Source organism: Ornithodoros turicata, chromosome 6, assembly GCF_037126465.1.
Source record: "Ornithodoros turicata isolate Travis chromosome 6, ASM3712646v1, whole genome shotgun sequence".
Lineage (NCBI taxonomy): Eukaryota > Metazoa > Arthropoda > Arachnida > Ixodida > Argasidae > Ornithodoros > Ornithodoros turicata.
The window spans coordinates 23,162,811-23,175,318 of NC_088206.1; the positions used below are offsets into that span (position 1 = coordinate 23,162,811).

At 47.2% G+C, this 12,508-nt stretch overlaps 2 protein-coding genes across 2 annotated transcripts; both read right to left on the reverse strand.

The window, feature by feature from the left end:
* Nucleotides 1-2,524: 2,524 nt before the first annotated feature.
* On the reverse strand, nt 2,525-3,847 carry LOC135398356 (uncharacterized). Its single transcript, XM_064629770.1, has one exon. It carries the CDS (start codon nt 3,845-3,847, stop codon nt 2,525-2,527), a length of 1,323 nt encoding a protein of 440 aa, XP_064485840.1.
* A 28-nt stretch (nt 3,848-3,875) lies between these two features.
* Nucleotides 3,876-7,567, reverse strand: LOC135398357 (uncharacterized). Its single transcript, XM_064629771.1, has 2 exons — nt 6,209-7,567; nt 3,876-6,074 (listed from the first exon to the last, which is right to left on the reverse strand). Exons 1-2 carry the CDS (start codon nt 7,565-7,567, stop codon nt 3,876-3,878), a joined length of 3,558 nt encoding a protein of 1,185 aa, XP_064485841.1.
* Nucleotides 7,568-12,508: the final 4,941 nt, after the last annotated feature.

Here is a 12,508-nt window from a genome sequence, read left to right on the forward strand (position 1 = left end):
GTTATTATAATTAATATAACATATCTTCCATTGTGTTCCTATAAAAATATCTGCACATCAACGTCGGAAGGGCCATTGGGATTGATGGCGGAGTTTTTGAGGTTTGCGAACGAAGAATTGAAATACACTAGACCAGATGTAATTGTAATCATTGCAATGGGCATTGCGTACATCAAGAAAGCAGTCGAATCAAATTATCATATACAAGCGGTCTATATCGCACGATTCATTACGGATTTGTTGAAATTACACATATCTGAGATGGAAAGTACATAAAATCTTATCACGTGATATATTCCACTACCACGGCAACGCAATTATTTTCTTCTACCAGTCTCTACAACGATGTCGAATTAACAGAAGTTCAATATTGTCGTGCACGGTCTGATGTATTATCACCTGTTGAAACTCAACAAACATATCAATTGCGGTGGACCACCGGACGATTTTCATCTAATGCTCTCTTGTACGCCATTCAAGAACATTCATACAAAGAAAGGAAGCATCAATAAGAGACTGTGCAAGTTCATCGCGACAAAGTGCAAGTTGTTGAAGCAATACAAACACGGCGACAACATAGCGCCTGCGTTAATCAACGCTGGATTCAAGCGCCCAATAATCAGAATAAACTATTTAATGTCTTCGGAATTCATCAATGAAGACAACAAACGAAAACTTCAGAGTTTGAAATAGAACTGTAATTTATCGAAATAAACAAGTGTATAAGTGAAACAATAATTGTAATCTTTGTCATCATTATAATGAATTCTTCGCATCACAATGAAAAACACTTTACATTTAGCATGGCTAGACTGAGAACAATGATCGCTAAGGAAACGAATATTCCACAATTTGTGTAAGAATTCTCATATGGAATGAGACCTGACCACCAAATAGGTTTTACTCGACTACACTCTGTACAAATTCAACACCCGATGGATAGAATTGCCGGAGAAGGATCGGTCATTGAAATTTAGAGACATGATACATCGGTCTATGATTACAAAAAGGATCACTAATCTCATGTGAAAACTTATCATATTTCATGAATTAAATTCCACAGTGCATGTATATTTCTCAATCGGTTGCACTATCCCAGACTTAGTAAAAGAAGAAAAGATGTCTTTGACAAGCAACCCGATTGGAGTGCGGAACAAATAAATAAATATTTTTGTCAACACAGTTGTCCATTGTTTGAGTAGGAAAAAGGAGCCGTCCAAGGCTTGCACTGGGGGGGGGGGGGGGGGGGCAAGATATGGCAAAACGGGAAATAAGGCAAGATAACTGATTGCGGCGGGCCGTTCGCGACAACTTTTACAATCGCATTGGGGTTCACTGCCTGGGAGATAATACGAAGCCTTCGCGAAAAGCGAATCTATTATCAGATGCCACAATGCAAACGAAAGATTTTACGAGCACGAAGTAACAGGCCAAGTCTACGTTTCTAATCACGTAGTCTTCGCAACACACGGCACACAAACGTATATGAAATAATTTCCAAGTGGCAATCAGATTTTGGGAGAAGCGGATCACACAACAGCCATCAGAAGTGATTAACCAATGTACAATGAAGATGAGCGTTATGCATAAACACAATGGAAGATATGTTATATTAATTATAATAACCAGATCAGCGCAGGTCACACATAAACGTAGATCCAATTCACAAAAATATACTCGAGATTTCCCGTAACCATACAGAAAACCTATCACATTATTTTAGTGTCATGGCATCTGGGTACTACAAATAGAAATGTCACACTTTAATTTTATAAGTCTTTAGCTCATATCGTTGTAACACGCAAATTCCACACTAAAGATAATTTTCTTCTTTAAATTTTCAAAATCAAAACTGCACGCTATTTCTTGCATTTTTCTAAAGATATAGATTAAAAAGTTGTGCATATACTCACACATACTATACAAGATATTTGATTGTGGATTCATTGCTAAAATTTATCGATCCACATTAAGGAGAAGTGTTGACTACTATTCAAGAATGGACCCACGACTTCGACAAAACTTCAAACTTCTTTATGAAACTGGTCGGAGCGCTTCGCTCCATCCAAGAACAGCAACATAACAAACAAAAAATATCACCCAATCATTGGCTCACACGCTATTTAAAGGTCCTCGAGAGCCCACATCGTCCTCCTCGTCCATGCCTTATTTACGAACGACAACGACAACGAAGTTATTTAACTCAAATCTGCAAAATCCTCCCCGGCAAAATGAGAAGTCTCATTTTTCTTGTGAAACTACTAACACACGATAACTCAGTCAATAAACCTCTAATGGATACAGCAACTGAATTGGTCTCCGTAGCACTGTCCCATCAGTCAATCTTACAGCGCACGCACGGACGTTACGATCTCTTCCGGGAAACAGCTCCACAACCAGTCCTGTCTTCCACATGTGCCGGGGCAGCTTTTCATTGTGCACTATGACCAGGTCCCCGACGCGAAGCGGTGTCCTTTCACCAGTGGATTTGACACTATGGGCGGACCGCAGCTGCAGAAGATATTCAGTAGTAGCAATCTAGTAGTTGTTGATGAAGCTTCCAGTACGCCCGCGTGTCTGTGGTCGGCCCCTGAAGGTTGATGTCGAAAGGTGGCAAAGAAGTCATCCGCTTCCCTACCAGGAAGTGGGCCGGTGTCAGTGGCTCTCTGTCTTCTGGTGTATCGTTCACAGCCATCAGAGGGCGAGAGTTGATGACTGCCTCTACGCCATGTAAAACAGTGGTGAGCTCCTCGAAGCTGAAGCAGTTCCTCCCGAGCGTCCTTCTTAGCGCAGTCTTGACACTTCTCACCAGTCGCTCCCAGAAACCGCCCCACCAGGGCCCGCGTTCGACGATATATTTCCAATTAATTCCTACGGTGGTGAGGTGGTCGTGGAAGGCTGGGTCTTTCAGTGCTTTCCACGCTTGCTTCTCGGCCTTCTTGAAGGTTGCGGCGTTGTCGCTGTAGATAACCGATGGAAGCCCTCGCCGGGAAGTGAAACGTTTGAACGCCAGGAGAAAACTTTGAGTCGTCATATCCGATACTAGTTCCAAGTGCACCGCACGGGTGACTGCGCATGTAAATAGCGCTATGTAAGACTTCTTGTTGCCTCCACCTGCTGGTTTGATGATCAACGGTCCCGCGAAATCTATCCCAACCACTTGGAATGGCCGGTTCTCAGTCACCCGCTCGCTGGGCAGTGGTGCAACAGGTGCCGACGCTGGCTTTACCCGGTGTCGTTTGCATGCGTTGCATCGAAAGAGAACTTTTTTGACTAGTTGCCGGCATCGCTGTACCCAATATCGCTCTCGCACTTCGGTTATGGTGTCTTGCACCCCCCCGTGGAGAAGCCGTCGATGAGCCGCCTCAACGATCAGTTCGGTTACTTTGTGTCCGTGCGGGAGGAGCACCGGATGTCTTACGTCCGTTGGCAATGTCGAGTGCTGCAACCGTCCCGAGATCCTTAAAATATCATCCTGGTTCAGAACTGGCTGCAAGAGGGCGATCGGAGACTTCTGGCTCACCATGCCCCCACCTGCGAGCTCCTGCAGCTCCTTGTAGTACTCGGACCTTTGGGCCTCTTTAACCCAATGGACCTCCGCCTCATGAACCTCATTAGCAGTTAGGGGCCCTTCCCGCCTCTTCGTTCGCCTGCAACGGTCTGCAAAGCGGCGAATCCATGCTGTGAGCCTCAACACGAAATACCAACTACTGTAGTTCTCTAGCCTCAGTAGGCTGGAAGTAGTAGTGTCAGTGTCCACGAAGAGCACTTGTATCTTTACCCGTTCTGCTTCTACAGTCTCTTCGTTCACCTGTGGTTCGTGTGTGTCGCTGGGCCATAACTCCATGGCCGACTCCGACAACCATGCAGGGCCTCTAAACCATATCTTGCTGTGTAGCAGTTTCTCTTGTGAGCAGGTCCGCTGGATTTTGCTCCCCTGGACAGTGCCTCCAAGCAGCTGGATCGGTTGCAGTTTGAATTTCTGTCACCCTGTTGCGTACAAACTGCTTCCACCGCAGTGCCGATCCTTTGATCCAACAGAGTACGATGTTCGAGTCTGTCCAGAAGATTAGCTGGAGGGGAAGGTGAGAGAGCGAACCCAAAAGGCTTTTGGCCAGCCTACATCCTATTAGAGCTCCCATGAGTTCTAGGCGGGGCAGGGTCAGTGTTTTTAGCGGCGCAACTCGTGCTTTAGCAACCATCAGTGTGACCACGACTTTTCCATTGACGTCCTCTGTGCGCAGGTATACGGTGGCTCCGTAAGCCGACTTACTGGCGTCCGTGAAGACGTGCACCTGGATTGCGTTCGCAATGTCTTTAACCCCTTGGCTCACATACCGAGGTATTTCGATTCTTGCCATGTCCGGCAGTTCCTCGCACCAGCGCTTCCACTCCAAAGCTATTTCTTCAGGTAGTTCGTCGTCCCAATTAAGACCATGCTGCCAGATGCGCTGGAAGAGCATGCGAGCCCGTATCGTGAATGGACTGGCAACACCAAGTGGGTCGAAAATCGAGGCTGAGAGCTGCAGCACCGACCGTTTCGTGTTGCCCGCCGACGTGGTGTTGGGTGGGCTGCATTCCGCGAGCTTGATGCTGTCAGTGTGTCGATTCCACCGTAATCCCAAAAGTCCTGTTTCTATGGTCGCAGCGTAGTGCTCTTCTAAGCGTGGCTCGTGATCTGCGAAGAGGCGATTGAGAACCGGGGAATTCGATGCCCACTTTCTTAACTCCATCCCAGCCGCCCTCATGACTGTATTCGCGTCCTTGTACAGTTGTTCAGCTTCATCCTCGCTTGAAGCGCCAGTCAATAGGTCATCCACATAAAAGGAATTTGCAAGATGCGCTGCAGTTTCCTGTAGGTGCTCCTCCACATTCTTTAGATGGTACCGTATTGTCGCCGACAAAAGGAAAGGACTGGAGGATGTACCGAACGGTACTCTTTTCATTCTCCAGACTTCCACGTTGGGCAACTGACCATCTTCCTTCGGCGTTTCGTTACACCACAGGAAACGAAGTGCGTCACGATCCTCTTCCCTGACTACAATCTGGAGGAACGCTTTGGCAATGTCCGCCACCAGAGCGACCTTGACCGTCCGAAAGCGCAACAGCAGCGGCAGTAGTTCCGTGTTTAGCTTCGGTCCCTTTTCGAGATGCGCGTTCAGAGATGCGGTCCCCGGGGCATGCGAAGAAGCATCAAAGACAACTCTGAGCTTCGTTGTCGTTGAATTCTCCCGGACAACCGCCTGGTGTGGCATATAGTAAATATGCTCTGTTGGTGCTTGCTCCGCTTCGGTAACTACCTCTGCATGTCCGTCGTTGAGGTACTTCCTCATCGCACAATCGTACTCCAGCAGAAGAGTTTTGTTCGAACGAAGTCTCTTCATCAGGCTTCTCAGCCTACGCTCAGCCACTTCCCGGTTGTCCCTCAGCGTGGCACTGCCAGTCTTCCACGGCAAACTCACTTTATATCGGCCGTCCTCCTTTTGTATGGTGTCCTGGAAATGTAGCCACACTGCGTCGTCCTCTGAGCGCTGGTCATTTGCGCCGTCTGTTATCCCAAGACCTTCCAGCTCCCAGAACATTCGGAGATCAAACGGCCTTTCCTCGTTGCTTGCCTCCACGTGTAACGCGCAGGTTAGCGTGACGTCTCCGGTGACTGACGACAGGACAGCGGTGGGACCTTGGAACGTCCAGCCTAACTGCGTGTTCACCGCAACTGTACGGTCGTCCGCCCCTGACCGTCGCACATCGGACTTTAGGAACCTCCACATCTGATCCGCTCCAATCAGAAGACAGATTCCTGCTTCGGCTTTCGCTCCTGGGAAGAACATTTCGTCGGCAATGAAACCGCCCTCCCTTCTGATGGCGTCCACGAAGCTGTCATTTGCCGTGGCTTCTGCCAGGTCCTTACAGATGAAAGGAATTTCTACGGCTTCAATCAGATGCTCTTTCTGATCGTACTGGCTCCGCAAACACACCTGGACCAGTCTTCTTCTGTGTGAACTTACTGACGTTTCTGGGTCCCCAAATGTGTTCAGTCGCACGGTTACTTCATCCAGTACCGGTAGCTCCAGCTGCCGTGACAAATCTTCTCGAACGAACGTTTTCTGACTGCCGGCGTCGAAAATACCTCGGATATATGCGGATTGATTGCCAGCGATGACCCATGAGCGGAACGTCTGCAAAAGTACAGTGGCACTGACCCTACTCGATCGGAGCTTGCTGCGTGCATGGCAACTGTGTCAACTTCTTTCGCTTTCGTTGACGAGCTTCCCGACCATTTAGGGTCGCACATGGAGGTCACGTGTTTCCCCTTGCATGTTAAGCATGTGACTTTTCGCCTACAGTCCTTAGCTCGGTGCCCCTTGACGGTACACCTGAAGCAGCGGCCGTCCGTCGCGAGTACCTTCTTCTTTCGTTCCAGTTCAATGGGTGTGTTGCAATCTCCACTGCTGTGGTCTTCCGAGTCGCAGAAGATGCACTTTGACGTGGCTTTCGCTAATGACTGCAGTACGGCCGCGGCTGGGACGTTCTCTTTCCGTAGACTCTTCCCCAGGGTTCCACCTCTGGGTGGCCCGTCTCTGTTCGTGCTGACCATACCGGACTTCTCACGGCTTTCCACTTCGATACGCAGGAAGTCCAGTACTCTCTCTAACTCCTTTTCGGTGTACGAGGTCTCGTGCTGTACTTCTCGTTGACCATCTCCCGATGCACTGTCCTGTTGAACAGCGGTTGCTGTTGTTGCACGTGCTGATCGGCGATAGTACTCCAGTGTGATGTCGCTGGGTAGTGCCTTGAGAAGGATGTCCACCAGCAAAGCAGCGTACGCTGAGTTGGCAACTCCCAGAGCTCGCAGACCACGGATATGAGCCTGCGTGTGATCGTACAGTCGTCGAAGTCCTCTGACATCACTTGGTGACGTCACAGCTGGGAGGGTCCGGAGCTTCGCAAGGTGGTCCTGGGTGATCCTTTTCCGGTCACCAAATCGATGGGTTAGTATCTTGACAGCGTCCTCGTAGCACGCCTCCGAAGCTTGCAGACCAGCTATAGCGGCAGCGGGTGGTCCAGACAAGAGCGTCCGCAGGTATTGAAATTTCTCACTTTTTGTGAGATCGTCGTTTACGTGCACCGCTTCGCAGAGTTGTTCCCAGAAAGGGAGCCATCGATCCAAATCTCCACGGAAGGTCTGTAGCTGTAGCTTGGGTAGCTTTATCCTCTTTGACCTACCTCTCGTTCCCTCTTCGGTTACTGCAGAGGCCGCAGGAGGTCTGCGGTCACCTTCCGTTAACTCCGCAATCTTCGCCTTCAACAGCGCTGTCGTGTGAGTGATGCGATCCTCGTATTCCAGGACCATAGCGTACTTTTCAGCGAGGCTCTCAGTCGCCACCAACGCTTCCAGCTCAGAGTCGAGTTGACCGATTTCTCTGCTGGTCGTAAGAAGTCTCTCCAACAGTGACTTGTACGTATGTGCCGTAGTTCCCGTGTCTGCGAGGGCAGCCGTCGCCTCATTGATAATCTTCGTTGACTGTCCACGTCGCGCTCCTCGCTTGACCTTCAGACGTTCCATCAGTGCTGGCCGTTGATGAAACCTTCGATAGTAGATTTCCCAAGTCAGCAGGTCCTCGAATCGATCGTTCCGGTATGTCACCGAGTCGAAGTTCCCGGGTTTCGGCACCAATAATATTCAAGAATGGACCCACGACTTCAAGAAAACTTCAAACTTCTTTATGGAACTGGTCGGAGCCCTTCGCTCCATCCAACAGCAGCAACATAACAAACAAGAAAATATCACCCAATCATTGGCTCACACGCTATTTAAAGGTCCCCGAGAGCCCACATCGTCCTCCTCGTCCATGCCTTATTTACGAACGACAACGACAACGAAGTTATTTAACTCAAATCTGCAAAAACTACCACACAGCGGTAAGAGTTTAATCACAATTTGAACAAGTGTTGCGATTTATGATTAGTGTTGTAGAATGTGTAATTTCACAATACGCAAGCTTTAGGTCGCTCGCTTTGACGAGCACTTTTTCAAGATGTCAGGGAATTTAATCGAATGGATTGATATTTTCTGTATACACTATAACATAATGCGAATTCTTTATGTCGCGGATACTAAAAGTTACGAATATTTTTCGAACGAAAATTTACTTAAGACTCGAAGAAAGGGTCACCCGCGTCGTCGAAGACGTTTCGGCAACACGTCGGGCCGCGTTTCCATAATGCCGTACCCGAAACCGAACGCGATTCTGCGCCCGACGCGTTAACGCAGTACCGCACGCGAGCGTGTTGCTTTTTCTGGAAACGGGTTCGTCGACCCGGGTGACCCTTTCTTCGAGTCTTAAGTAAATTTTCGTTCGAAAAATATTCGTAACTTTTAGTATCCGCGACATAAAGAATTCGCATTATGCTTCCATTGCATCGCTTCCATTGTGTTTATGCATAACGCTCATCTTCATTGTACATTGGTTAAGCACTTCTGATGGCTGTTGTGTGATCCGCTTCTCCCAAAATCTGATTGCCACTTGGAAATTATTTCATATACGTTTGTGTGCCGTGTGTTACGAAGACTACGTGATTAGAAACGTAGAATTGGCCTGTTACTTCGTGCTCGTAAAATCTTTCGTTTGCATTGTGGCATCTGATAATAGATTCGCTTTTCGCGAAGGCTTCGTATTATCTCCCAGGCAGTGAACCCCAATGCGATTGTAAAAGTTGTCGCGAACGGCCCGCCGCAATCAGTTATCTTGCCTTATTTCCCGTTTTGCCATATCTTGCCCCCCCCCCCCCCCCCCCACTGCAAGCCTTGGACGGCTCCTTTTTCCTACTCAAACAATGGACAACTGTGTTGACAAAAATATTTATTTATTTGTTCCGCACTCCAATCGGGTTGCTTGTCAAAGACATCTTTTCTTCTTTTACTAAGTCTGGGATAGTGCAACCGATTGAGAAATATACATGCACTGTAGAATTTAATTCATGAAATATGATAAGTTTTCACATGAGATTAGTGATCCTTTTTGTAATCATAGACATCATGTTATTGTGTTCGTGTCGTTCTTTGATCTGTTTGTTGGCTAGGAGTGTGCTACGTGGTGAAGTGGAATATCTTCTTTGTATTGGTATAGATTTTATTTCCTCTTGTGTTCGTGTCGTTCTTTGTTCTGATTGTTGGCTAGGAGCGTGCTATGTGGTGAAGTGGAATATCTTCTTTGTATTGGTATAGATTTTATTTCATCTTGTGTTCGTGTCGTTCTTTATTCTGTTTGTTGGCTAGGAGTGTGCTATGTGGTGAAGTGGAATATCTTCTTTGTATTGGTATAGATTTTATTTCCTCTTGTGTTCGTGTCGTTCTTTGTTCTGATTGTTGGCTAGGAGCGTGCTATGTGGTGAAGTGGAATATCTTCTTTGTATTGGTATAGATTTTATTTCATCTTGTGTTCGTGTCGTTCTTTATTCTGTTTGTTGGCTAGGAGTGTGCTATGTGGTGAAGTGGAATATCTTCTTTGTATTGGTATAGATTTTATTTCCTCTTGTGTTCGTGTCGTTCTTTGTTCTGATTGTTAGCTAGGACCGTGCTATGTGGTGAAGTTCATGTTTTAACATGTCTATTTCCTGATGAGTTTATTTTTTCATTTTCTGAATGATAGATTACTATGTTGTTTGATTAACCAATGTAGTGGTATAGATTTTATTTCCTCTTGTGTTCGTGTCCCATAGTCCTCCAGAGTCTCTGCTGTTCACATTTAATTGCATACAACTATCAGAACTTCCCGCTATTGCACTGATGGTTCTCACGTATAGGAATATTAGACGTTTTATAATACAATTTGTAATTTTGATTGTAATCGTATTGATTAAGAATATTTCAAATGCGCTATCAATTTTGATTCATTGAAAACTTCCACTAATAAAAATATTGTGTTTGATTTGTGATACCTATTCAATGCTAATGCATCATACCTGTAATATTCTTTGTTACGTGTATTGTGTTCCTTCTATTTCAGATTTTTTGCTAAGTTTTTCCCATTCACGCAGAGTCATAACATAATTCCTAATGACTTTAATAAATATATTTTCACTTGTACTTTTGTGTATGGCTATCCTTTGCATGTAAACTGCACACCTGTTGTAGCTGGAAAAATTACGATTCAAGTCAACTCAGGCTGAAAAATGACGAAAGTCGGCGGCCCAGGCTGAATGGTAAACGCACCCGCAGCCCTTCGGCCACGCGACGCCCAAGTAGGAAAATTGTGAAAGAAGTCAGCCCAGGGTGAATGGTAAGAGCGCACGCAGCCCTCCGGTCACGCTCCGCCCACAACAGCAGCCCTCCACCCGAGCACCGCCCACTTGTCGCGGAAAGGAAGTCGGCCCAAGTAGGAAAATGGTGAAAGAAGTCAGCCCAGGGTGAATGGTAAGCGCGCACGCAGCCCTCCGGTCACGCTTCGCCCACCACAGCAGCCCTCCATCCGAATACCGCCCTGTTATAGGTGGTGAGTGTTTTTCGGCTGGGTTTTTCTCCTTCACCTGATTGACACCACCATTGGTACAATTCCCAGCACTATTGGCTTTAATAAATATATCTCAACTTGATTGGCATTAATAAATATATTTTCACTTGTACTTTTTGTGTATGACCCTTCTTTGCATGTCTCTGCATGTAAACCGCTCACCTGCTGTATCGGAAAAAATATGTGAAGTCGACCAAAGAAGTCTGCCCAGGCTGAAAAATACGCTCCGATGAGCGCACGCGCAGCCCTCCCCCGCCGATAAGCGCGCGGACAACCCTCCCCACACGCGCCGCGCAGGGAAAAATACGCGCAGGGCTCAGGGTAGAGCCCAAGGGTCCAGGTTTCTAACTCTCACCCCCGTAGTTTCTATACGTCTCTCTACTACTTGCGACAATCACACCTGGATGGAAATATAGTTCAGAGACTGGTAATCGCCGGCGATCATATTCTGATCTGAATGTTTTACACTTGGCTCACAAACAACAGCGAACGCACGGCAGCTCAGCCCCAAAATACTTGAAACATACGTGCGTCATTTCTCGGGCTCGAAAGAATCTGACACTTTACAGAAACAGAAGACACCAGAAGGTGTTTTACACAAGACGACTTCAATGTCTTAAATGCTCAGCTTACCAGTCATTTAGCGTCCTATTTTTGTTCGTCCGGAGTCGGTTCGTCCGTGGACACGCTTGTGTCGCCGACTCCAGTGAAGTCCCTGCAGACTCTCGTACGGGATCGTCCTGATATGGTGTCATCCCCAATTCCTGGCTCAGTCTCAGAAGCCTCCTCTCGAGTTCGGAAAGCGATCCTTGTTCCATCTGATCGGAAAGCGAAAGCACTTCGCCGCGTCCCTGTTGTTTACAGGCGCCGTCATGGGGACGTAAACCTTCGCACTTCCGCCATACTGCTGCGCGCTCGGTACTACCGTACTACATCATACGGAGAACGGGCGAGGAGGTGGTGAGCGTCAAGAGTGAAGGGGTCTCCCCCATGTGCCGTAGAGCGCAGCGTGAAGGGGGGTTTCGACGAAGGTGTTTGGTAGCCATAAATCTACATTTCCACTATGATTTTATCCGATATTCGGAATTGGATTCTCAACCCTTTAAAATATTGCACCGTCTTTAGACACATTCGACAACGAGATGCCGGTAAGGTGTTGCATAGAGAAGGGATACGGTAGCGGACAAGTAGGGGCAGAGTATTTACGTTACTTTTATTTGGTAGCGGTATCTCGTTACTTTTTCAACTTTGTAGCGACGCTAGTATTGCGTTACTTTTCTATGGAGTAGCGTGTAGCCGTACTTCGTTACTTAGTTTTGGTAGCGGGCACAACACTGCTGTCAAGTGGTGAATAATGGAGGACTTCCAAGTGCTTGTAGAATATCGACACGTGTTGCCACTTTCAGAGCAACCAATTTGGGCTCTGCAGAGACGCAGAACGAGCTGTACGCAGTATACGGTGATATGCCTTACACGTCGGCGGGCGCAAACTTAACCGGCGTTGTCGGTCACCATGTGGTAACCAAACAAAAGGCGCCGGGATAGCTCGGATGAAATCAAACAACTGTCGACCTTGTTTGTAGCCTGCATAGGCTAATTCTCGTTGTTTAGCTCGATGATTCGTAAGATGACCATAAATTGTGGTGATTTTATGACATTGCATGGTTCTGTTGGTCTTTGCAACAGTCAGTGGATGGTCAACACTTGATCTCTGATCAACGACTGCTGCCGTGACGTGCCGGCGGCGGCATTGCGATAGATTTCACTCGATTGTGTCTGACAACGTATCGGCAGGTACACACCTCCAGCTGAATGAGACATTAACTGAATGACTAACAAAGTTGCTAATCGAAGCGATGAGTGAATTAGTGATCACAGCGATGAGGCGATGATTTTGAAGCGTTAACTGAAGCAACGCTTAGTGTTGTGCTGTGTTCACATTCATTGCCGCCACACAACAGAACAACAGTAACAATCATCACGATAAGGAACGC